General features: G+C 47.2%; 2 protein-coding genes across 7 annotated transcripts in view; both read left to right on the forward strand.

The window, feature by feature from the left end:
• Positions 1 to 6,687, forward strand: part of LOC148660419 (butyrophilin subfamily 1 member A1-like) — a 97,750-nt gene extending 91,063 nt beyond the window's left edge. For 5 of the 6 annotated variants that reach the window (XM_088637780.1, XM_088637782.1, XM_088637783.1 and 2 more), the window contains 2 exons: positions 853 to 879; positions 4,530 to 6,687. In XM_088637780.1, the coding sequence (XP_088493906.1) occupies positions 853 to 879; positions 4,530 to 5,059 (557 nt within the window). In that variant the 3' untranslated portion in view covers positions 5,060 to 6,687. The remainder of the gene's footprint in view (positions 1 to 852; positions 880 to 4,529) is intronic. The other variant, XM_088637778.1, reaches the window with a different exon arrangement.
• The window catches only part of LOC148660418 (E3 ubiquitin-protein ligase TRIM39-like), a 115,414-nt gene extending 91,072 nt beyond the window's left edge, over positions 1 to 24,342 (forward strand). The window contains exons 2-8 of the mRNA XM_088637839.1: positions 11,363 to 11,542; positions 14,312 to 14,889; positions 15,212 to 15,307; positions 16,035 to 16,268; positions 18,001 to 18,148; positions 18,684 to 18,710; positions 23,301 to 24,342. Coding sequence (XP_088493965.1) covers positions 14,314 to 14,889; positions 15,212 to 15,307; positions 16,035 to 16,268; positions 18,001 to 18,148; positions 18,684 to 18,710; positions 23,301 to 23,845 — 1,626 coding nt within the window. The 5' untranslated portion in view covers positions 11,363 to 11,542; positions 14,312 to 14,313 and the 3' untranslated portion in view covers positions 23,846 to 24,342. The remainder of the gene's footprint in view (positions 1 to 11,362; positions 11,543 to 14,311; positions 14,890 to 15,211; positions 15,308 to 16,034; positions 16,269 to 18,000; positions 18,149 to 18,683; positions 18,711 to 23,300) is intronic.
• The last annotated feature ends 323 nt before the right edge of the window (positions 24,343 to 24,665 follow it).

Here is a 24,665-nt window from a genome sequence, read left to right on the forward strand (position 1 = left end):
GATCACCTGTCAGCAACTGGTTGATTGGAAAATCTAACAGACGCTCTGTTGGCTGCAGTGGTAATTCCAGTACAATTTCAAGTTTACTGTTCCGTAAAGTGTTGAGTGTAGTTTATTGTACTAATTTGTTGTGATGTGCAGTTCCATCTTCTTGATATTGTCTCTAGCTTCCTGTAGGGACTGTTGTCTAAAATTGCTGTATTCAAGCAATTTTCACATTAACAAGTTTACTCCTAGTGACTCGCAGGTATTTGTTCACACTGATGAAGATCTCTGTAATAAATGGTATAATGTCAAACCTGTCATATTAATTAAAACAGAATGTCTGATCCTTGTCAGTTTGCTGACCTGTAACCTCTTCACATCTGGAAGACTCGTGCTGGTGAACCTCATGGGAGCAGACATGACTCATTTACAGTGCTAACAGGCCTTTTCAACACACCAGACTGTACTGATCAGACAAAACAAGCACAGGAGATTGCATAATCGAACCAAACACTCCTTGGTCTTGTTGCTGTTTCTCTGCAGTCCTGGCCCAAGCTCTCTTCTAGTCTCCTGATGTCTGATAAGACTGGGGGCTGGCTGACTGACCCCACAACCAGAGCACTGACTGTGTCTCTGCACTACAAACCCACCCTCATCAGGCTCTCCCTGTCTTTCTAAAGGCTGGGGGTGCCTCCCAGTTAGACTCCTGTCCCAGCAGTGAGTACAGGACCTACAGCCTCAGTCCCAGACTGTCCAGTCAAACAGATGAGCCTCCTGAGCAGGACGGCTCTCAGCCTGATCAGGTCCCACTCTGCTCCAACAACTCCCTGCACTTCCAGTAACAATCCTCTTCCTTCCTCTTTACAGGAGCGGACGGGCCCATTCCTCATCAAGGTAGGTTCACCGGGTTAAGGTAGGTAGGCACCACGTGGAGGTACAAACTGTTATTGAATCTCTAAAAGACAGCTGCAATTTACTTTAAATGACAGCATATTATGTCTGTGCGTTCTTTAAACTGGTTCTAATAAACATCGGACTAACAGCACGACTCTCCGGTTTAACTGTTCAATGTGTTGATCAGCTTTTCAGCCACAGTGATAGCATAGGGCGTAGTCTAGCGATATTTCTGAGGTGAAAAAAAATATGTTTTGACAATATGCTGCACATGTGGGTCGAATGCTAAGCCAGAATTGAATATCACCCCAAGACAGATTGGAGGGGTTCGAGAGTTATTTGTCATGAGGTGGTTATGTAACTGAAGTGTGACAGCACGTTCTAGAATTTTTTCAAGAGAGGGTAAGCTGGAGATGGGGCGAAATTTGTTTAGATTCTCCAGAGCCATGTTAGGCTTTTTTGGCATGGGGGTAATGGCAGCAGTTTTGAGGACCGTTGGTACAACGCCAGTGCTCAAGGATTCATTTATAATATTGAGGACAGTTATCCTAATGAAAGGATGCTCCTAATCCAAGCCCAGTCAAAAAATGACCAGTCATAATTGAGTATGTGATGTTTCTGAAGCGCGGAAAAAAGTGAAGGATCTCAAAACAGAGGTACACCTAATCAAGCCACTGTAATAATGCACAATATGCGTACTAACGTAATAATTTGTATTTCATTTGGTTTTCAGTCTGTCAGATCCACATAACTAAGATAGACATGTCATATTTTTAAACTAGACACACTAGACTACTAGAGATCTTTTAGTAGAAAAGAACAGATTCACGTTTCCCCCACTTGTATAAATGCTGTCTGTGTTGCCTTGTGGCTGAGGTAATGTTGGTAAGTCTGAGGAATCAACTAGAGGCAACTGTGGATGAAAGCGTAGGCTCCTTGACCGTGATGTCTGCGTGCCTTTTGGCTGAGGTAATGTTGGTAAGTCTGAGGGTGAGTCTGTGCCTTTGGTCCAGATACAAGGCCAAACAGACAAGCATCTGTGATCAGTTGACAGCTAATGTCAGTCTAAGGTGTGAGCTGGCAGTTTCATCAAGTGCAGTCCTTCTGAGAACTTCACAGAGAGGGATAGTATGGTTGGCTCGGGGTGTATAAACTCCTTATTACACCTAAAAATGCATTTTTATGCATTTCTAAACCCCACCGCTCAGTAATCAACTCTTCTACACGCACTCAGTCATCTATCCGCTTTCCCTCCGTACCAGAGAGCTCCGGCCCCAGCCGGTCGGGTCTCTTCAGGACTTTCCGTCCTTCTTCTGTCGTATACACTTGGGTTCAGGCCAGTCGTGCCCTCGGCTGTGTCCAGCTGAGCTGTAACAACTTAAATATGAAGCCCGGCTGGTAGCAGCTTACCAGCGCTCACACAGCTCAAACATTTCCACACTGTAATGTCACACAGCCTTTGTCCTGGTCTTCTCACTTCTTGGGTGACACATGCCTGAGCTTGAGAGGAGCAGCTGCTACTCCACAGCCAGTGTCCCCAGTCAGCCTTCCTATTAAGTGCAGAGGAATTAACTTCCACCTACAGTATGCTATGATGATCTGGTGGATACACCACCACTTCAGGCTCAGCTCCTTGTGGCATCACATTGGATGGTTGTAGAGTATCAGGAGGAATCAGGTGGAGGGATAGTCTTATAATAAACTGCTGTCTCTTTGACTATGATTATGGCACAATACTGCCGTCATCAGGTCCTGTTGCAGTGACAAGGAGGCTACATAGACCTCTGAGACCCATACGAGGTTAAATTACAACACTTTACGAACACTCTAGACACAGTACATCCCAACCTGTCTGACAGCTCCAGCTCGTCCCTTCTCACAGTCCTGTGCCCCTGCCCCAGTCCAGAGTCCCAGACACAGGGGAACTGATCTGGAGGTGAAGGGCTGAGACTCTCAGTGTGGATGGAATAAATCAGAGCTCCACACTGACTTGAAGGGTTCAGGATGGTGGCCTGGAGCTCCTCTAGAGTTTGTCTCAGAGATCAGAGGCCAGATTTCTTTATCAGTCCTCCTCTCACTCCTGCTGGGAGTCTGACTCTGTACTTCAGCTTGGATTCAGCTTATTTATACAGTATTGACCACTGAGGCTACAAGGTACAGTAACTGCTGGAATCTCCAGGGTGAGCTATTACACCACCTGTAATGAAAGAATAGAGACAGGAGCTTCCAGCCTTCCTGAGGGAAAAAACAGAATATAGTTTTATTATAGTTAGAATATAGTTAGTATTTTATTGTGGTGATGAAGTGGGTTTAATTTTCTGTAACAATTGCAAAACTGAGACAGTTAAATGCAAGACTGTTAGGAATCGATAAAGCGTCATGATTTACAGTCCAATCCAGTCAGGAAGAGACTCGCTGGACTGTTTCTCTTCTGCTGTCGGGTGTCTTATCTGTCAGGGTGAGAGGGTGTTGGGGTGAGACGAGGGTGTTGGGGGTGTTTATGTGTCAGTAAGGAGTCTGTTTCCCGTGCTGGGGAATTAATCTGAGAGCTGTGTTCACTTCTGAGACAGGCTGCAGTGATCTGGGTTCAAGAACAGGCTCAGTGGTGTGTTTGACACAACAAACATCAATTCATTAATCACCATCGTCAGTGAATGTTAAGGTACTTACCTGAGATTCCGGGGTGTCTTCAGAAGCATAGGGTTTAAATTTAGCTTCTGTGTTTCCAGAACAGAGCAGTCTTTTTCTCACTCAGTGTGACACAGTGTCTGTAGATGGATGTGTAAGAATATAATAGTCCATTATTGTAGTTGGGAGATATTTAAGTTTGAACTTTTCTAGAGCAGGTGAATTAAAATATTCTGTTTCCTGTCAAAATAAGACATTCACTCACACATGTCACCACTGTGAAAGTAAGGGGCAGTAGGGTCCTGCGCTCCCAGGACAGTGGGGTCAGCAGCCCATGGTCAGTGTAGGAGGGGTATTTACTGGGGCTGTAGGGCTCCTCTTCCTGGACAGGGGTAATATCTTTGGGCTCTTTCTCTTCAGCCCAGCTGGTGTTCATATGGTCCTGGTCAGTAAGTGACCAGTGGTGTGTTTAATTAAAGACTGTCGCTGGTCTGTCAATATTTCACTGGTTAAGCAGGGTGAGTGTGGGGTGTTTACCTGTGATATCAGACTCCTCATTCCAGGACAGAGGTGATATATAGAGTATCGGTGCTTCCACACTGACAGACTCTCCCGTGGAATAGGTCAGTGATGGACACAGTGTCCTGTTCTACACAGAATAGGTGTGAAAGATCAGGGGAAGATGTTGTCTTGTCAGCTTCAGGGCCAGACTGCAGTGTCCATTCCTGTCCAGTAGAGGGCAACAGGAGCTCTTTGTCCAGAAACACAGTCAGGTGTCTTTTATAAATGTTTGAAACCTGGAAGTCTTAAAGACAATTGAACAGGATCAACAAAACTGTGATTTTGTTCTAAACTGAGGCTTGTGAAGCCCAACAGAAGAATACTGGTTTATTGACCTCTTGACCACAGAGAAGGATCTATGGACAACAGTGGGGTCAAACACATTTCACAAGCACAATTTGACTTTAATTGTCATATAATGACAGGAGACTCTTGTGATGTTTCCTGTTTTATTCCCACAGCTGACGTGATTCTGGACCCTGATACAGCTCACTGTGATCTCTCCCTGTCTGAGGATGGGAAGAGAGTGAGAGATGGACTGAGGAAGAGTCTTCCTGCCAATCCACACAGATTTAGTTACTGGTCCTGTGTTGTGAGCAGGGAGGGCTTCATCGCAGGGAGACACTACTGGGAGGTGGAAGTGAATGAAAGGTGGATCATAGGAGTGAGCAGAGAGTCAGCAGAGAGGAAAGGAGTCGTCAGCATCTCTCCTCAGCAGGGTTACTGGTGTCTGGACTCTGACCCTACTGATTTCTCTGCTCTCACTGACCCTGAGACTGATCTCCCCTTCAGTCTGCGGCCCAGGAGGCTGGGGGTGTGTGTGGATATTAAGGAGAGGAAGGTCTCTTTTTACACAGTGGAGTCCAGAGCTCACATCTACACCTTCACTGACATGGTCTTCAATCAGGGGGAGAAGATCTATCCTGTCTTCCGGACCCTGGATTCAGATAAAGATCTTGTGTTGCTGCCTGCTGTCAGCTGTGGAGATTGACGATGACTCATGAACACAGGCTGACTCCTCCCAGCTCTCTGTCTCAGTATAATATTACCACAGTGCCTGACTGGACTGAGACATCAGTCTGCATCAGGAGCTGTGGGGTATTTAAACCTGTTCAGTCTCTCCTCTGCAGTCCAGCACTGCGTCACCAGTCCCTGTCCTGCCCAGCCACTAGCCAGCATTTCCCAGCCTTCCTTCTGCTCCCAGTCTGCCTGAATGCCCCTGTATCCTGACTGATCCTGTTCCCTCCCTGTCTGCACCCTGACCCACCTGGACTCTGCTTGGGGAAACAGTATTACCTGGATTAATTAGTCATCCATCACTCAGGAGATACTTTACTGCGAGGGTGGCAGGTGGATGGAACATGCTTCACAGTTCTGTAGCTGGATCGGATACCCTGGCTTCTTGAAGAGGTAGCTGGATGAGACCCTCAGATCAATTAGTTACTGGAAATCAAGAAGGACTGATGAGGCAACTGTGAGCCTCTCTATTACACCCTTCCTGATCTTCTTGTCTTCTTATATATTCTCATGTTTGAAGTGATTTTGAATTGTTTGTACCAAACACAGAGCTGCTCTTGTCCACTGTGAGTGTGAAAGAGGGCAGCAGTAGTGCAGTCAGTGTGACCCTCAGTCCTCACAGGACACAGTGTCCTGACACACAGCCTGGTCCCAGTGGGAAGAAGCTGGACAGGAGTCAAGATGGACAGTGTCTCTTGTACCTCTGGAGGCTACTCGAATGGAACTAGACTTAGTGTCTAATTCAGATAATTTTAGATTTAGTTTTTTAAGAAGTACAAAACAGCTTTATTTTCATTACTTCAGAAAGAATCTATTAGGTTTTAGATACTGAAATACAAACTGCTGCTCTAATACAGCAATAGCAGACCTGGTGTCCCTCAATCTTTTCCTTCTCCAGAGTCTGAAGGGATTATTTACATCACTATTTGGTTTAGAAACCCACCTGCTGTAATCTGGGGTGATAACGATGGGGTTCAGACAAGGGTGAGTGAGGGAGTGTAGAGAGACTCCCCAACACTCCCACGTTGGGGTCACAGTGTCACAGGCAGCACAGCCCCTACCAGAGCTCCAGCATCAACAGGAGGAGAGCTGTGACCTTCACTGCCTGAAGACACCTGGGAGTCTATATACACAGTATCATATATTCCTCTTTAGTTTTAATAAAAACTTTTCATCAAGTAGAAGACAGAATTATTGCTCAATGAAAGAGTTGTGTCAATAGCTTACGTATAATATACTGTAGGTGGGCAGCTGCATCAGCATGCGCAGGCTGCAAAGGAACAAGTCACAGGTTTATTCCATGCTGAAAAAAAGAAGAAAGAGAACAACGTTTCGGCCGTGGAGCCTTCTTCAGGTGTGAACTGAACTGAACCGACACCTGAAGAAGGCTCCACGGCCGAAACGTTGTGTTCTCTTTCTTCTTTTTTTCAGCACGGAATAAACCTGTGACTTGTTCCTATGTATAATATATCCTCATACCTTGAATACAACATGATACCATCAGATATTTATGGTACATATTCATCTGAGTGCTTTTAGTAACCCAAAACACTTCTGCATCCTCTTAGCTGCTACTGTTTAATAAAGACCTTTTTCCTTCTGCTCCGATCTGTTGTTTTCCTTCCTCAGTGAACACCTCAGTGACATACTGTACCCATGTAGCAACATCAGTCATTTCCCTTTCATTGTATTGGAAGCAATGAACGCAATTTAGAAAGTTTCTATTACATTTAGTCAAGAAACAAAAAGCATCATTACTGTCACTCAAATCCCTCACCCATAATTTGCTTTGTGCTTGCCCCTTTTTGTCATATTTTCTAGGGCTAACACCTACCTGTTTTATAGTACGCTGTTCTGAAGTGTCTTCAGCAGCTTGGTACTGTACAATAATGTTTTTATTGGTTTCTGATGATGCCATTAGATTCTGTAAGATACTCTCCCAGCATCATGGGCGGTCAGTGTAGAGACATGTTTAAAGCTGATGTGATCCAACAGTGTCATTACCAAGGTGCTATGGCAGAAACCATCAGATTCTAAATTAAATCTAAATCTAAATGAATACAATTTAAATGGATTATTTACATAGTACATCGCTATTTGGTTTAGAAACCCACCTGCTGTAATCTGGGGTGATAACGATGGGGTTCAGACGAGGGTGAGTGAGGGAGCGTAGACGGACTCCCCAACACTCCCACGTTGGGGTCACAGTGTCACAAGCAGCACAGCCCCCTACCAGAGCTCCAGCATCAACAGGAGGAGAGCTGTGACCTTCACTGCCTGAGGGCTCTGAGCAACCCATCTCACTGAACACTGGACAGGGCCCCGTCAGCTGATCCCACTGGACACTGGACACTGGACACTGGACAGGGCCCAGTCCGTCGATCTCACTGGACACTGGACAGGGCCCCGTCAGCTGATCACACTGGACACTGGACACTGGACACTGGACACTGGACACTGGACACTGGACACTGGACACTGGACACTGGACACTGGACAGGGCCCAGTCCGTCGATCTCACTGGACACTGGACAGGGCCCCGTCAGCTGATCACACTGGACACTGGACACTGGACACTGGACACTGGACACTGGACACTGGACACTGGACACTGGACAGGGCCCGGTCAGCTGATCCCACTGTGCACTGGACAGTACAGAATATCTGATAAAAAGCCAGGTTTTCTAGAGAACTAGAAACAGATCCGAAACAGATTATGACAGATCTGCCTCTCCTTGGGTGGCCCAGAAGACCAATAAGGAACAGAAATACAAAATAAGAAACTTTAACAAACTCTTCTATCCAACTAAAACACAAAATAAATACTGAAAACCCACCAAACACCAGCCACCCTCATGAATCCCTTTATATACCAAACTAAATTAAAACCATGTGGCTCTCAGAACATCTCCAATTATCTAATAATTGATCAATTATTGCAACACAGGTGCTACATACAGAGAATTGAGCTAAACAGCCTGTAGTGTCAGGACAGCTGAAGCCACTAATCTCAGTGCAGCTGGTCTGCCCAGCTGGGGAAGTGCTGTTCTTGTATTGAGTACAGTGTGAGTATAACACAGCCCCACAGAAGAGTTCACGCCTTTCCTATTGAGTCCCATTCTGTGTGATTCTGTGATTCTGAATCCACAAGCTGAGGACGTCTAAGAAAAGCTGCAGTAAATGTCAGCAATGTCTGAAGAGAAGTGCATGTGATGCTGTAAGCTGATTGAATAAGTATTCAGACATGTGAGCTCAATATTTGTATCTTGGGCACCACTGGGCCACTCCAGGCCTCTGTCTTATTATGAAGCCCCTCCAGTGGAGCTCTGGCCTTGTGCTTTGGCTCAGTGTGCTGCTGAAGTGTGAGTTCAGCTCCAGCCTCAAGTCTTTAGGAGACAGAAACACACTTCAGTCCCATATTTGCGTGTACTTTGCTCCATCTGGTTTTCCTCCAATCCCACACATTCAGACCAACAGGTTCCAGTCTGGTCTGATCCCACAGCAGCCTTCTCACCTGCCTGCAGGCTCAGGGAGCTGCTGGGCTGCAGGCTGCCTGCAGGGGCTGGATGTGTCTTTCTTCAGCCCCATACGAGCCCCTGGTGGACCCCCAGGACACTGATACCCAACTCCTCCCCTCCCAGCCACTCCGCTCTGTCAAAAGCACCACTGGCCTGATGGAGGCCTCCACAACCAGTCTAACCAGTTTTCTCCTTGTGTGGCTGCCCAGTTTGGGGGGACAGTGGGGTCTGGGTGCTGACAGGACCTATTTAAAGTGGGGAAATGGGGAGCAGGGGGCTCCCAACAGGGCAAAACTGGGGAGTCAGGAAAGCCCTGGGCAGCACTAATAAACATCTTTTATATCTCAGTTCTTACAACATCAGCAATAGAGAGCAAGAGCTCATCAGGAGTCCATCATTACTGAGGAGCTGTGACGTTATAGGAGTTACTGGATCATGGCTGGGGAAGGATGAGCTGGATCAGTACAACATTGGAGACATTTCTTCAGAAAGACCAGCTGGACAGAAGGGTGTTGGTTGGGCTGTTTATCCAAACGAACCTGTAACAAGACAGAGGACTGGAGCCAGATGACCCAGAAGTTCACAGCCTAAATGGGTCAAACTGGACGATAGGAACTGTAAGAGCTCAACACCAGCTGTGTGTTACAGATCGCTGACACACACAGGGACACACAGAGCTCACTGTAGGAGGACATCAGGAAGGAGACATGATGTTTATGGGGGATCGCACACCCCTCATGTACAGGTGAGACATTTCTTGTAATTGTAATTTTATTAAATAATAATTTAAATAATTGAATATGAATAAATACAAAATATTAGATTATATTAACTAAATATTAACTTACTGAAATTTAACATTAATTACTTATATGTAACATACAATTTAAATGTATAATAATATATATTTAGTTAATTTTAGCTAAATATTAACAATAATAAATATTTAATAAATATGAACTTATGTATGGGGATACAGAAGCTGAGACTGTGTTGGTTTGAACAGCAGGTTACTTGTTATTATTTATTATTTATACAAAACTTCAATGAAACAGGTCAGGATGTTTGATCAGTTGGACCAGCCTGTGGAAATGACCTCAGATTTCCCTGACCACCAGTGCGTCTGGACCAGTATTCAGACAAGCTGTGAACTGGGCCCTGTGCTGTGATTCAGGTCTGTAGGATGACGATGTCCTTCACTGTGACACTGAAACTCCAGGATCTGTCACCTGAACTGGTCTGGGGTCACTTTCACACTGAAATCAAGACAAATGCAGCTGAGCTCCTGGGTTTTTACACCAATATGTCTGCAGGTTCTCTGGTCATTTATCTTACAGTCTCTAGATAGAGACGAGTACAGGAGAGCATCACTGATCTCCTCTGTTTCCACCAGCTCTTTCCCATGAGGTCATTTTAATGAAGACAGTGACCAGAAAGGCCAGTGCAGTTAAACTGGTCCTGCTGGTAGTGTTGAGGTGGGTGTGGACTGTGGAGGAGTGGGAGACAGAAGGAGTCACATTCGTTCTTTGGGTTGAAGTGATCTGTCCTGTTGTCTTCAGGATCCCCTCCAGCATCCCTGTCCTCACTCACTGGTGTCAGAAAAGACTGCACAGTCCTCCTCTTCCTCTTCTGCTCCTCTCTTGACTCTTCTCCCTAACTCTTCCCTCTCTGGACACTTGAGGATTCAATCCAGTTCACTCTGTGTCTCCCACTTCTCTCTCCTCACGTTTCCACTGCATCTCCACTCTTCACTCTCACTCTTCACTGAGCACCAGATCTTCACTGGCTGTCCCAGCTGACCGGGTGCAGCCTGTGTGTGAACAGCTCTCATGTCCCTGACATGGCAGCGCAGGTCTGCTGGCTCCTCTCCCCTCGTGCTGAGAGAGCTCCTGTCTGTGCGGATGGGAGACCAGGGGCCTGTGGACTCAGCCTGTGCTCCCTGTCTCTCTCAGCTGTGGGGAGACGATACGCCGCTGCCTCACTCCTGCAGCAGCAGTGCCTCAGCTCAGTCCTGCTTGAACAGCCCCTCTGCTCCCTGCAGCACACTGGGAGCCTTTCATGGGGCCTGAGAAATGAGCCACCACACAGCCATCTGCCATCTGTTCATCTGAAGTGAACTCATCTTGTGTGTGAGGCTCCTTTCAGGGAGAGAGGAGCTGCCGTCTCACAGTCTGTGGACAAGGAGAGAGGGGCTCCAGGGTGGTATACTGATATGAGTGTTAATATTCTTATTTCCACAGAAATGTCCTTGAACACAGAGCTGTGAGTCACATGACTACAGCACAACCTGCCACCACAGCCCAGTTTCCCAGAATCCTCTCCTGCACTCCTCTCTGTGTTTCACTGAGAACAGAAAGTGAACATATTCCGTTACTCTCATTAACGGTGTGAAAGGTGAGGTGAACAGATCCTTTTTCAAATCTAGTTATTAAGAGGCCTCAGATACTCAAATATTTCTTTCAGAACAAGAGAGAGAGGAGCTCAGAGCAGCAGGAGCAGGCTGTCCAGTGTGTAAGTATCCTGTCTGTCTCCGAGCAGTTAACAGCACAGTGTGCTGCAGGGTTAGCTGCTGTCCTGTACACTCAGACAGTTAGTCACTAAACAGACGACTTATTGATGTGAATCATAACCTGATGGTGTCAAATGTTTGAGTTTTCTCCTTTTTTTCAATGTATCGACTCTGACTGCAGACAAACAGATAAAAAAATATATTTCCTGTCTTTCCTGAAGGTTTCTCTTTCACTTTGTGTTTCCTGTAGTTGAACGGCATCTCTCTGTGAGCAACTTCCGTGAAAACTAGAAATATAAAAGTTTTCTCCACGATCTGGACTGTAATTAACCTCCTTTCAGGAAAGAGACAGGTGGGTGTGAACCTGCTGTGAGTGTTGCTGTCCAGGACGCTGTGTATTTCTGGACCTTGTACTGCAGGTTGAATTCAGGTCAGTAGTAAGTGCTGCTGGACAGAGCAGTGTCACAGTGTTTAACACTGCAGCCTTCCAGCACTGGAGCCCTGAGCCCAGCTCCTGGGCTCTGTCTGTGTGCAGCTTGTACAGTACTTGTCAGGGATGTCTGAAGGGACGAACTGTGGAATGGCATGAGTGTGAATGTTACGTCCCTGTGTGTGTTCTGTGTGTGTTTTTTCTGTTATGTCCACACTGCTGACCCTTGATTGTTCTCCCTTCCCCATTGGCCAACCATCACACCACTGTTTCAGTATGATGTCATCATCAATCAGCCCTCAGCCAATCAGAACACATTTTATTCACTATATAACATGGAGGTTTTCAGCAAAGAGAGGCCTTTTGTTTGACTTTGGTCCCGTTTGGTTTTGGTTATCGCTTTGCTTCGCTTCGCTTCTGGTTATTGCTTCTGCTTCGTTTGTTGGTTTGTTGGTTTGTTTTGCGTGTGTATTTTCGTATAGCTTCGGTTTTGTTGGTTTTACGGTAGTATCTTTGTACTTTCGTTTGTTTGTGTGTTCATCCTTGTTTTGCCATTTCCTTGCCCCAGTGTTACATGTTCAACGTTTGTGTTCTTTTGTACCCTGCTCCTGTTTATTACTCTTGTTTTCCCTTATTTGTCTTCCTGGTTCACTTGTGTTTTTGTGTGAACTTTTGTATATAAGGTTAGTTTAGGTTGTTGGGTACACTTACACACTTGATTTTGATTTTGTATTTGTACACTAGTTAGTACGGGTGAGTGCCGTTTGTCTTGTAGGGTTTTGGGTAGTCAGTGCAGGTTAGCTAGGGTGTTGAAGACACCGAAGACCGTGTGTTTCGGGTTTTCTTTTGAAGTCAGGTTAGCTTTCCCTCACTGTCCTAGCCAGCTCCATTTTGTTTGTTTTCTTTTCTTTGGCACCACTCTAGTTCCTTACCCTTGTTATCACGCTTCCTAGTCCCTCACCAAAACCCCCCTGCTTCCAAAAGAATTATCCTAAATGTTACACCCCTTTACCCCTAGACACTTGGGGTCCTAACAGTGAAGAAGACCCTATGCGTAGTGGCGAGACAGGGGTTAGCCGGGCTCAGCTGTTCAGGAGAAGCCGTATAGAAACCTAGGCCCTCAGGTAGCGGATGTGGGGCGACCTGGTGCCAGGCGGGTCTCAGGACATCCGAACCTCAACGCTGAGCGAAGAGCAGAGCAGAAACAGGAAGTAAACAGGCTACACAACAAGACACACCAGAAAAACAAGAATAATCACAGGGACTGGGAACAGGAGAGCAGCAGAGCGCCCTCTAGGTGTACTGGGCGTGACAGTATTGTTGCCAATGGGGGAACGAAACTGGTGAAGTGAAGATAAGGAACTGGCTGAGAGGCTGAGTCAGCTTGTAAGAGATTCTCCAGAATCTCCCCGAGCGGCTGGGAGAACTACAGGAACATGATTTCTTTGTTCTCTGGAACAGCTGTAGTGAAAAGAATAATAATCCAGGTACACTTGGTTCAACAAATCTTTCTGATCAATGACAATACACACACTACAGCACACACAACAAAACCGAGCTGCTGCCCTGTTTCCTCTTCATGAAGACATGAGCACCTGCTGGACTGGAGCCCTGGCCCTGTGTGAGGAGGACTGAGCTGCGGTGTGTCTGACTGGCAGAGGAGGGAAAGGACAGAGGGAATAAAGAGCTCAGGGAGGGAAAGGCTGGACCTGGAGCTGGACTCTCTCTCCTGCAGCTTCAGCTCTGACACTGCAGGCTCCTTCACTACAATAGAGAGCAGAGCTGCTGTGCTGAGGACTGGGACAGGTCTGGACAGCAGGCAGCCTGTTCCTCTGTGCTGGAGGAGTGTGCTGAGGATTTAGGGACGGGAGGAGCTGTTGAAGAGACACTGTAAGTGCTGCTCTTGCAGGAAGTTGTATTACGAGAGACGCTGGAGAATTAACTTTCAGTTTTGTTTCTGATTCAGACTTCAGTTTCCAGAGTGCTGTTCTCCCCAGTTAAAGCTCCCAGTGACTCTCCCAGTCAGTCCAGTCTGGGGTTTCCTGTATGGCAGTATTCTGTCCTGTCAGATGGTCCCTGGGTGTCACGATTGTAATCCCTCCCCATGAAGGGCGCTCTGGCTCTTTACATTTTAGTTGATTCTGTGCTCCTGCTCCCTGTTCCAGCCCACCTCAAAAGCCAGACGCTCGCTGTGTTCCGGGCTCTGCACTGGATCACGGACGCCCGGAGGCCCGCCTGTCTCCGTGTCGCCCTCCGTCCGCGGCTCGAGGGCAGAGGCCTCCTATCGGCTCCTGAACCAGCCGAGTCCGGGACCTGGAGCCCTTTTTATCTTCGTCATGTTGTCATTTGGATTTCCTGGTTTTTGGGTGATCGGACGTCGCCCTGGTTTTCCCTACGGACTCCCTCTGGATTGTCGCATGGAGCACGCCCCCCGAGCACCTGAGCACCTTCGTCACGCCCCCCGAGCACCTGAGCACCTCCGTCACGCCCCCCAGTTCGTCTACCAGCCCAGTTCCTCTTCTCCTCCCCGTGTCTGTTCACTCCCCTCCGGATTCTGCAAAGGGTCCTGAAAAACACATCATAACACTGGGGGCTCAGGGGATTTAGGCTGGCCCAGATGGGAGAGAGAGGAAGTTTTCTTTCTTCTACTGTGTTGTTTGGTGTGTGACTGGAGTTACTCACCTGTATTACTTTTTGCTGTTTGTGTTGTATTGAGATGGTGCTGATCTTCTCCTCTGATCTTCTCTGTTTCTGCTTGTCTGTGCTCAGGAATGGCCTCACCCAGCAGTGTCCTGTCTGAAGAGCAGTTCCAGTGCTCTATCTGTCTGGACACATTCACCAGCCCCGTGTCCACTCCATGTGGACACAACTACTGTCTGGCCTGTATTGGAGCATACTGGGACAGCAGTGATCTTTGTCAGTGTCCACTGTGTAAGAAGACATTTTACAGAAGACCTGATCTCAGTGTGAACAGAAGTCTGGCAGAAATCACTGAGCAGTTCAAGAGGACCAGAGTCAGCAGTGATGAAGGACTTTGTTCTAAACCTGGAGAAGTGTCCTGTGATTTCTGCACTGGGAGAAAACTCAAGGCTGTGAAATCCTGTCTGATGTGTCAGATGTCATACTGTTCAGTTCACATCCAGCCTCACTATGACCTTGTTAAACTGAAGAAGCACAGACTGATTGAGCCTGTGAAGAGCCTTGAGGACAGGCTGTGTGAGAAGCATGAGAGACTCCTGGAGCTGTTCTGCAGGACTGACCAGACCTGTGTTTGTGTGCTGTGTACTGAGACTGACCACAGGACGCACAGCACTGTCCCTTTAGAGCAGGAATGTGGAGTGAAAAAGGTGGGTTTATGGTTATATATTAATTAAAAATTTAAACTTTAAAATTAAAATTCATTTAAAATTATTGTGAATTAAATTAGTATAATCACTAGAATATGGATCAGTGGCTATGATCAATACGTTCAGAAACTGATGGTATCTTAGCACAACTTCCCTGGTGTAAGAGCCTGTTGTCCAGCCCAGCATCAGTGTGAGAGTCTGTTGTCCAGCCCAGCATCAGTGTGAGAGTCTGTTGTCCAGTGTCAGTGTGTGAGTCTGTTGTGCAGTGTTTGTGCACCAGCAGCAGTGACTTCAGTGTCTCTGTTCCCCTGTTTGTCCACAGACTCAGCTGAGGAAGACTGAGAATAAAGTGCAACAGATGATCCAGGAGAGACTGAAGAAGGTGGAGGAGATACAACAGGCAGTGGAGCTCAGCAAAGTGAGTCCTGTCAATCCTTCTGAGTGGGGTACTGCAGGGCTCAGTGCTGGGGTCACTGCTCTCTGCACAGAGAGAGGACACTTAGGAAGACTGAGTGCAAACGCTGTTCTATTCCTGTCATGCCCCACACTCTTCCTCACAAACACTGTTGCACTCCCAAACCCACTGTTTCACAATCTCATTCCCAACTGAACCCATCACATTCCCACAGGCACCAGATTCCACAAATTCTCACTCCCGGACCAATTATCCAACCACGTCCCTTTCCCTTCAGTATTAAGAGTTCCCTCACACAGCAACCCTTGCTCACTGTTGAGAAGCCTCCTGCAGAACTCTCTTGTGCGCCTTTCTAAGCCTTTTGATTGATCTCCTGGTACCAAACCTTTGCTCCTGCCTTTTGGATTTCCCTCGTTACCGGACTCGTTGCCTCCCTAATTGACCAAGCCCCTGGATTACGTCTTTTGGATTCTGTGGGATTCACGGTTACGCATAAGGATCCTCCTATTCTACCGATCGGTTCCCTGACAGAGAGGACAGTTAGGAAGATAATGAAAGTCATTATCCAGATAACGGATGAGATATTCTGTGACCCAGGAGTGGAGTGACCCAAATAGTGTTTTGCTTCTTTTTTTAACTGAAATGAATAATATACAAGTTATTAATTTGTTCACTCTCATAATATTTTTTTATTCCTGATAACTCAAGAAGTCTCCTGGTGTCTCCTCAGAGCTGTGCCCAGAGAGAGATTGTGGACAGTGTGCAGGTCTTCACTGCTCTTCGAAACTCCATTGAGAGAAGACAGGCTGAGCTCATCGAGCTGATTGAGGAGAAGCAGAGAGCAGCAGAGAGGAGGGCTGAAGGGATCATTAAAGAGCTGGAGCAGGAAATCACTGAGCTAAAGAGGAGAAACACTGAGCTGGAGCAGCTCTCCCACACTGAGGACCACATCTACTTCCTACAGGTCAGCACGCACTGTAGAGAGCAGATACAGTATCTACAGAGAGCAGAGAGTCCTACAGGTCAGCACACTCTGTAGAGAGCAGATACAGTATCTACAGAGAGCAGAGAGTCCTACAGGTCAGCACACACTGTAGAGAGCAGATACAGTATCTACAGAGAGCAGAGAGTCCTACAGGTCAGCACACACTGTAGAGAGCAGATACAGTATCTACAGAGAGCAGAGAGTCCTACAGGTCAGCACACACTGTAGAGAACAGATACAGTATCTACAGAGAGCAGAGAGTCCTACAGGTCAGCACACACTGTAGAGAGCAGATACAGTATCTACAGAGAGGAGAGAGTCCTACAGGTTTAGCACACATTGTAGAGAGCAGATACAGTATCTACAGAGAGCAGAGAGTCCTACAGGTCAGCACACACTGTAGAGAGCAGATACAGTATCTACAGAGAGCAGAGAGTCCTACAGGTCAGCACACACTGTAGAGAGCAGATATAGTATCTACAGAGAGTAGAGAGACCTACAGGTCAGCACACTCTGTAGAGAGCAGATACAGTATCTACAGAGAGCAGAGAGTCCTACAGGTCAACACACACTGTAGAGAGCAGATACAGTATCTACAGAGAGCAGAGAGTCCTACAGGTCAGCACACTCTGTAGAGAGCAGATACAGTATCTACAGAGAGCAGGGAGTCGTACAGGTCAGCACACACTGTAGAGAGCAGATACAGTGTCTACAGATAGAAGAGAGAGCTACAGGTCAGCACACACTGTAGAGAGCAGATATAGTATCTACAGAGAGTAGAGAGACCTACAGGTCAGCACACTCTGTAGAGAGCAGATACAGTATCTACAGAGAGCAGAGAGTCCTACAGGTCAACACACACTGTAGAGAGCAGATACAGTATCTACAGAGAGCAGAGAGTCCTACAGGTCAGCACACTCTGTAGAGAGCAGATACAATATCTACAGAGAGCAGGGAGTCGTACAGGTCAGCACACACTGTAGAGAGCAGATACAGTGTCTACAGATAGAAGAGAGTCCTACAGGTCAGCACACACTGTAGAGAGCAGATACAGTATCTACAGAGAGCAGAGAGTCCTACAGGTCAGCACACACTGTAGAGAGCAGATACAGTATCTACAGAGAGCAGAGAGTCCTACAGGTCAGCACACACTGTAGAGAGCAGATACAGTGTCTACAGAGAGCAGAGAGTACTACAGGTCAGCACACACTATAGAGAGCAGATACAGTATCTACAGAGAGCAGAGAGACCTACAGGTCAGCACACACTGTAGAGAGCAGATACAGTATCTACAGAGAGCAGGGAGTCCTACAGGTCAGCACACACTGTAGAGAGCAGATACAGTATCTACAGAGAGCAGAGAGTCCTACAGGTCAGCACACACTATAGAGAGCAGATACAGTATCTACAGAGAGCAGAGAGACCTACAGGTCAGCACACACTGTAGAGAGCAGATACAGTATCTACAGAGAGCAGAGAGTCCTACAGGTCAGCACACACTATAGAGAGCAGATACAGTATCTACAGAGAGCAGAGAGACCTACAGGTCAGCACACACTGAAGAGAGCAGATACAGTATCTACAGAGAGCAGAGAGAGCTCACTGTGTGACTCTTAGTGATCTATACTGGGCTCTAGGTTTCAGACTCACAGGTGACTTATTGCCTTAGAGGGCTGTGACCCCCCATGACTCTGAATCTCTCCTGCTGTAGAGTTTCCCCTCCCTGTGCTCCCCTCCACACCCCAAGGACTGGTCTGACATCACTGTTCACCCTGATCTCTGTCTGGGGGCTGTGAGGAGGGCTGTGTGTCAGCTGGAGGACAGACTCAGAGAGGAAGTCAAGAGGCTCTCAGAGGAAGGTTTGTGTTTCCCTCAATGTTCTTCAGAATTTAACAATAGAAAAAGTGTTAAGTGTCAGTTAGGAAATGTAACTTTTTATTTCATGTTTCATGTTATATTTATGTTATGTTTTTATTTTCATTTTTCATATCATGGCTATTAATTAATTTATACATTGTATCTTTTCAAAATTTAATTCATATTAGGTGCTATTAGTAATCATGTTTACCTTCATGTTCATATTTTTTACTTTATTTACCTGTATCTGGACACAAGATCCTCATGACTTGTGTTTTTCCATCAAAATCTCCTGACAGATTAGTCTGGTTTTCTTCAGGATCAGTAGTTTGTTCCAGTGCAGCTGGATGAGCTGGATGAGCTGTCAGTGTCTCTTACAGACCCACAGCTCCACTGGCCAGACAACACACTCCTGTGTGTTACTGTCCTGCCTGAGAGATCAGCACAGCACTACAACACACAACACTGCACACCTGGAGACCAGACTCCAGCAGGAATGTGCTCTCAGCTCTCTAACATCTTTCTCTCTGTTTGCAGAGTTTGAGAGGCTTCGCAAACATGCAGGTGAGTCTGTTGTCACTGACAGGAACTTGTCATTTACAAAGGTCACAGCAGGGTCACAGGGGTCAATACAGGCTCTTACTCTAACAGGGGGAGATGTTGTAACTCCTGCTTTATACACAGCTGATGTGTTTAATGTTGTGAGCAAAGTCCCTCAGATGGGCTTTGTCCTTATCAGGACCGATTAGGAATTGGACCCCAACACTGTGGCACACTGTGGGGACACCAACACTGACCCATGTCTTGGGGTCCCCAATACACAGATTGAAGACCCCATCACTGTGTCAGGACTGCAGTTCTCTATTCCATCATTGTGAAACAGAGGATTGTAATCCTGTTAAACCTGTAAACTAGAATCTACACTGACAACTAGGAGCCTGCAGACACACAAGACACTGAACACAACAGTCTGAGACAGGAGCTCGAAATTCACTACTGTGAGAGACTAAGAGGAGAGGAAGGACTTGTTAAGGGAGGAAGAGGGTGAAATGAGAGCAGAGAAGAGGGAGAGAGACAGGATGTCTGTCCCTCTGCTCCTCCAGATAGAGGTGTGACAGTGAAGCAGCCGGTCCCACTGAAGGACACCCACTGCTCTCCAGTCCACACTAGAAACAGGCACACAGCCTCAGGCACTGGAGGATGAGCTCTGGAACAGACACCTTTACACAGAGAGTGGTGGGAGACTGGAACAAGCTGTCTAGAGTGTCTGCCCCAGTCCTTCTGGTGGGCGGCAGTGAGCTTTGTAGCAGGTGTCAGATTGAAGCAGTAACCCATCACTCTGGGGATGTACTGGAGTCTCCCAGTCTTATAGATCCCTAAACACTGGCACACCTCCCTGAAGACAGCTGACTCTGAGCTCCTCCCCTGGTCAGTATGCAGCTCCTCTCGTGAACATGCAGCAGGGTGTGTGGTTTCTCTCAGCACAGCTGAGCTCCTGGCTCAAGTACAGACGCCATCACTGCTGGTATCTGTGTCTGGGTTGAATGGGGTCTCTGGGTCCAGCTGGGCCAACACTGGAGACTCTGCAAGGACAGCTCTTGTTGTTCAAAATCACATTGACAGTCTTCACCCCAGAGGGAAGATGCTGCTTTGCATGTGAGAAATATAAGGAGTTCAGCAACGTCAGCAAACTAGGGGTCAAACCAGCAGTAGTAGGATGCCGGTCCAATGAAACTTCTCACATCCTGAACTGACTGGGGGGCTGGCCAGGAGTTTACTGTGGCTCCTCTTCAGGGCCTGTGGAGACCCCTTCTGGCTCAGAAGCTCCCAGGAAACGAGTCTCTTGCTGTAGGAGATTCATGTCTTCAGTGAGTCTAGAGACCTGTCCTCCTCATGAGGTCCCTGACCTTTCTTCACTTGTCCAGGACCTGGAGAATGAGGGTCATCCAGGCACACCGGGCACTCTGACCTGGGCACGCCACTGAGCTCCCTTCCCATCAGCCGCTCAGAGCTGGCTGGGCAGGGCACAGTCCAGAAGGCTGGAGCGTGTGTTGCCACAGCCCCTGACCTCTGGAGAAGGCAGTCTCTGGCCTGACCTCTGGGGCACCTCAACTTGCCGGTAGCTGCTGTACAGGTCCAGAGAGCTGAACCAGCGCTACCCTGAGACATAATCCAGCACCTCGTCGGTGTGGCTCAGGGGACAAGAGTCCTTCTTGGTGACGTTGTTGAGTCCCTGTAGTCTGTACAGACCAGCAGTGAAGCGTCCTTCTGCAGGGGGAGATCAGGGCCTGTCAGAGGGCTCGATCTCCCCTGCTGCAGTCAGACCCCGGACTGCTTCCTCTGCCTCGGCTCTCTTGTGGATGGCCAGGCGGGGGGAGGGATGCAGATGGGTCTTGTTTCACCAGTGTCGGTGGTGCCCTGAGCTTCGTTTGTACGAATACAGTCTTCCTCTCTTCCAGCAAACACATCTGCAAACTCTCGTAGCAGAGTCCTTGGTTGTCCCTGCTCTGCCTCACTCAGTCCCTCTTTGCTGCGCTGAGAAAGCTCCTCCACCATTTTGTCTGATTTTGTTGTGGTCTTGAAGGCCGAGCCCCTGTCCTCAGTTTCAGGACGCTGCTCCCTCGCACCGTGGGTCAGTGTCTCCTGGCTCAGGGAGAGTCTCTGGGCTCCCTGCTGTATCTCCATGGTAACTCTCGGCTGCTCTGGAGCTGTTGCACTGGTACCCAGGAGGAGGTGTGGCCCCTCGCTGCTATTAGCTTGAGGGCCACTCGGCATTTCCTGCTGGCACTGCTCTCGAGACGCACGGTTCTGCACAGAGGAGTTCAGTACCAGTGACTCCATCCTCTCACCTGGCCATCCAGGGAAAGCTCTCTTCACTGGTCTGCAGCAGAACTGCCAGGTTCTCTCCTTCTGTAGTCTGTCTGAGCCAGGCGCTGCCTGTAGGAGTTATACTGTACCTGACCATCGTGATCTTCAGCATGAACACACACCTGCAGACTCACACAGCTGAGCCTTGAAGAGCAGGGTCACCAACACATGGCTCAACAAATACAAACAGTGAAAACAGTGAGATCTGGTGGGAAATTAATTATTAGTCCAGCAAACTGATGTCGAAACGAGTAAGGAAAGTTATTGAGGTTAAATCATTCTGTGCAGTAATATCCACAGATGTCCTTCCATCAGCTCTTACAGCCATTCCTGCAGACTGCCTTCATCTAGAACTGACACAAATCATCACTTTTAAAAAGATGGAGATTACAGTATTTTTATTTCTTTAACCTTTACATTTGACTACATAACTTTAATATCTGTTCCCCCAGTTTCTGAATATCCCTGCTTTCCCTTCAGAAATACAATTGTAGAGTCACATCACAACAAATAAATGACAAATCTGCTCAATTCACACCCAGATGTGACAAAACACATTTAAGACTCACACTAAATATTTTCTTAATTTCAATTCTCTTCACTCCCTGGGATATCTGAAAAACACTGTCACATACAAAATATTTTACATACAGCTACTAATAAAGATGTACAATAAATTTCATTGTTAATAAATTACTTGTATTAATAGACATTAAATACATTAATAGAAACAATAAAATTAGTTTTTAATAAATTACTCATGAATAAACACATCAATAAAGTTCATTATTAATAAAAGTGATTTAACTGGAAAGCAGTTTTAGTTAAACATTACAATCCTTTTCTGAGTGACGGACACATGACTTCCTGCCGTAGTGCCGGTGTTGTTTCCCCTCTATTCTCCTGTGATCCAGAGCTCCGCCTGTCCCACACTGAGCTGTCTCCCCATGTGAAGAGGCGCTGGGAGTCAGTCCTGTACTCCAGTCACCTCTAGAGGGCAGCAGCTCTCACTCTGGGCTCGTTGCAGTGGAGAGCAGGTTCAGCTCGGAGCTGCGGACTGATTTCAGTGGCCAAGTTCGTTGCTCTTGGTCTGAAGTTGGCGCACTAGTTTAACACGGAGCTGTGTGCTGACCAGGGGCTGAGCTCCAGTTAGTGCGCTGGGTCAGTTCGTTACAACTGACCCACAATGTCTGTTTTTCAGGTTTCCATAGGTATTACACTGATTTGTGTTTAACGAACAAGAAAAAAAGACACACACAAGCTTTGTCTGTTCTCTCTCGGGTTCCCCTGTCTTGTGTAAAGACAACTTCAGCCTTAATTCAGGTGACAGAGTTAAATATACTGACAGACAGCTCTTAACACACACACAGACAACAGATCCTTTTAATTACTGTCCTCAGCAGCGCAGGAGGAGACAAGCTTGCAGTTACTGCCTGTGTGACTCAGGTCCCTGTTATTGTTAATGAAGTGGCAGCAATTTCAGCTTCTATGAATTTTGTCTTAATGAGACTTTTACAATCTAACTGATAGAGAGGAACCAGAATAACCATGAAAAGACAGTTTGATCATTTTTCTTCTTGTGAAATAATGTATCCATCAGTATAGAGATGCCCTCAGCCATGTTATCTGCACACAGTGGATCATCAGGTCTCCTTCAGATTTAAAGACACTTTCTCCCACAGGAGCCAGACTCTCGCAGTGTGAGAGCTCTGCACACGCTCACAGCTCATCTCAGCCGGGCTGGGCCTGTCTGTCCTGACCAACCCAGGAGAGCCCATTTCCACAGGTCCGCCTGCCCAGTCTCTCCAGTCATATCAGAACACATCCAGAGCATCTGGACCGGTCCTGTCCACACTGTAATGTCCACTACACGCTGGCCACACAATCCTGACACTTTCTGAAGTGTTTTCTTTATTTTTACCTGCTGCACACAAACAAGCGCCAGTGACTGCAGACGAGTTCAACCCAAACCAGTGATGTGAACCTATGACTGCAGGCATCACGAGCAAACTGTGACAGAACAGTGGAGAAGAGGAAAATGGGTTTTGTGTAATTAATGTATCAACAAATCAGTTTTATTTTGTCACTGAATGCTCTGGGTGTCTCAGGACAGGCAGGTCGTCCAGCTGAAATCAGCAGACTGAACAGAGCTGTAGTTTACTGCAGTGAGCTTTCTGCTGGTGTGAATCCTGATACACACTCTAGACACCTGCATCTGTACTTTCATCTGAGAGAGGAGTGAGATACAGATCATTTCATCCTGTCTGTCTGCTCTCTGATCCACAGCTGATGTGACTCTGGACCCCAATACAGCTCATCTCTACCTCATCCTGTCTGAGGATGGGAAACAAGTGAGACTGGGAGACACACGACAGGATCTCCCTGACAATCCAGAGAGATTTGATCCTTGTCCCTGTGTCCTGGGAAAGGATGGGATCACCTCAGGGAGACACTACTGGGAGGTGGAGGTGGGGGAGAAGACTAAGTGGGATTTAGGTGTCGCCAGAGAGTCCATCAACAGGAAGGGGAAGATCACACTGAGCCCCCGGTATGGTTACTGGACTGTGTGGCTGAGGAATGGGAATGAGTACGAGGCTTGTGCTGGACCCTCTGTCCTCCTCCCCCTGAGCCAGAAGCCCCAGAAGGTGGGGGTGTATGTGGACTATGAGGGGGGACAGGTCTCCTTTTACAATGTGGACAACAGGTCTCATATCTACACCTTCACTGCCTCCTTCACTGAGAAACTCTTTCCACTCTTCAGCCCTGGTCTTCATCAGGGAGGTAAAAACTCAGCCCCACTGATCATCTGTCCTGTCAGTCACACAGACTGAATCAGCACATTGTCTGATTCTCTCTCTGGAATGTAAATCATTTAGTCTTTTTCATTTGAAATTGTTCTTCTGTTTCTTCGGTGTTGTTTTCTCCACCCACTGCTGGGCATGTCCACATCTGCTCTCAACGCTACTCGTTCAGTCACCAGAAACAACATCACCTGTGGGAGGGGCTCTCTTGGAAAATGAAATTATTACTGGCTTGTGTCAAACTGTTCTACTTTCTACTTTCAGTCCATGTCATTGCTCTATTCTGTTTGCTCTGCATTAATCATGTCTTTCAGTAAATCAGTAAAATTGAGTCACAGGTGTTTTCTTTATCTCTTACCTGTAAATTCTCCAGATTCATGGCTGACCAGTTGGGTCACCATCAGACACAGACTCACACGTCAGCTGAATGCCAGTCGCTTTCTACATGATGGACATGGCTGCTTCACTGTCATGGCCTGGACTCAGATAGAACTATTTCTGTATTAAATAAACTCTGAAATTCTGAATATTTGACATTTGGTCTTCATCTTCATCTTCATCATGATTTAATGTCAGCAGGTATATCACCCTGAAACTCACCCTGTCAGCCCCCTGAAGCTCAGCAGGAGTGAGCCTGGTCAGGTCCTGGAGGGGAGACTCCTGGGAGAGGTGTTAGTGGGGTCAGTAGGGGGCGCTCATCCTGCGGTCTGTGTGGGTCCTAATGCCCCAGTATAGTGATGGGGACACTGGACTGTAAAAAGGTGCTGTGTTTCAGATGAGACATAAAACCAAGGTCCTGACTCTCTTTGGTCATTAAAAATCCCAGGGTGTCTTTCAGAAAGAGTAGGGG

Source organism: Lepisosteus platostomus, chromosome 6 (genome assembly GCF_059453375.1).
Source record: "Lepisosteus platostomus isolate fLepPlt1 chromosome 6, fLepPlt1.hap1, whole genome shotgun sequence".
Classification (NCBI taxonomy): domain Eukaryota; kingdom Metazoa; phylum Chordata; class Actinopteri; order Semionotiformes; family Lepisosteidae; genus Lepisosteus; species Lepisosteus platostomus.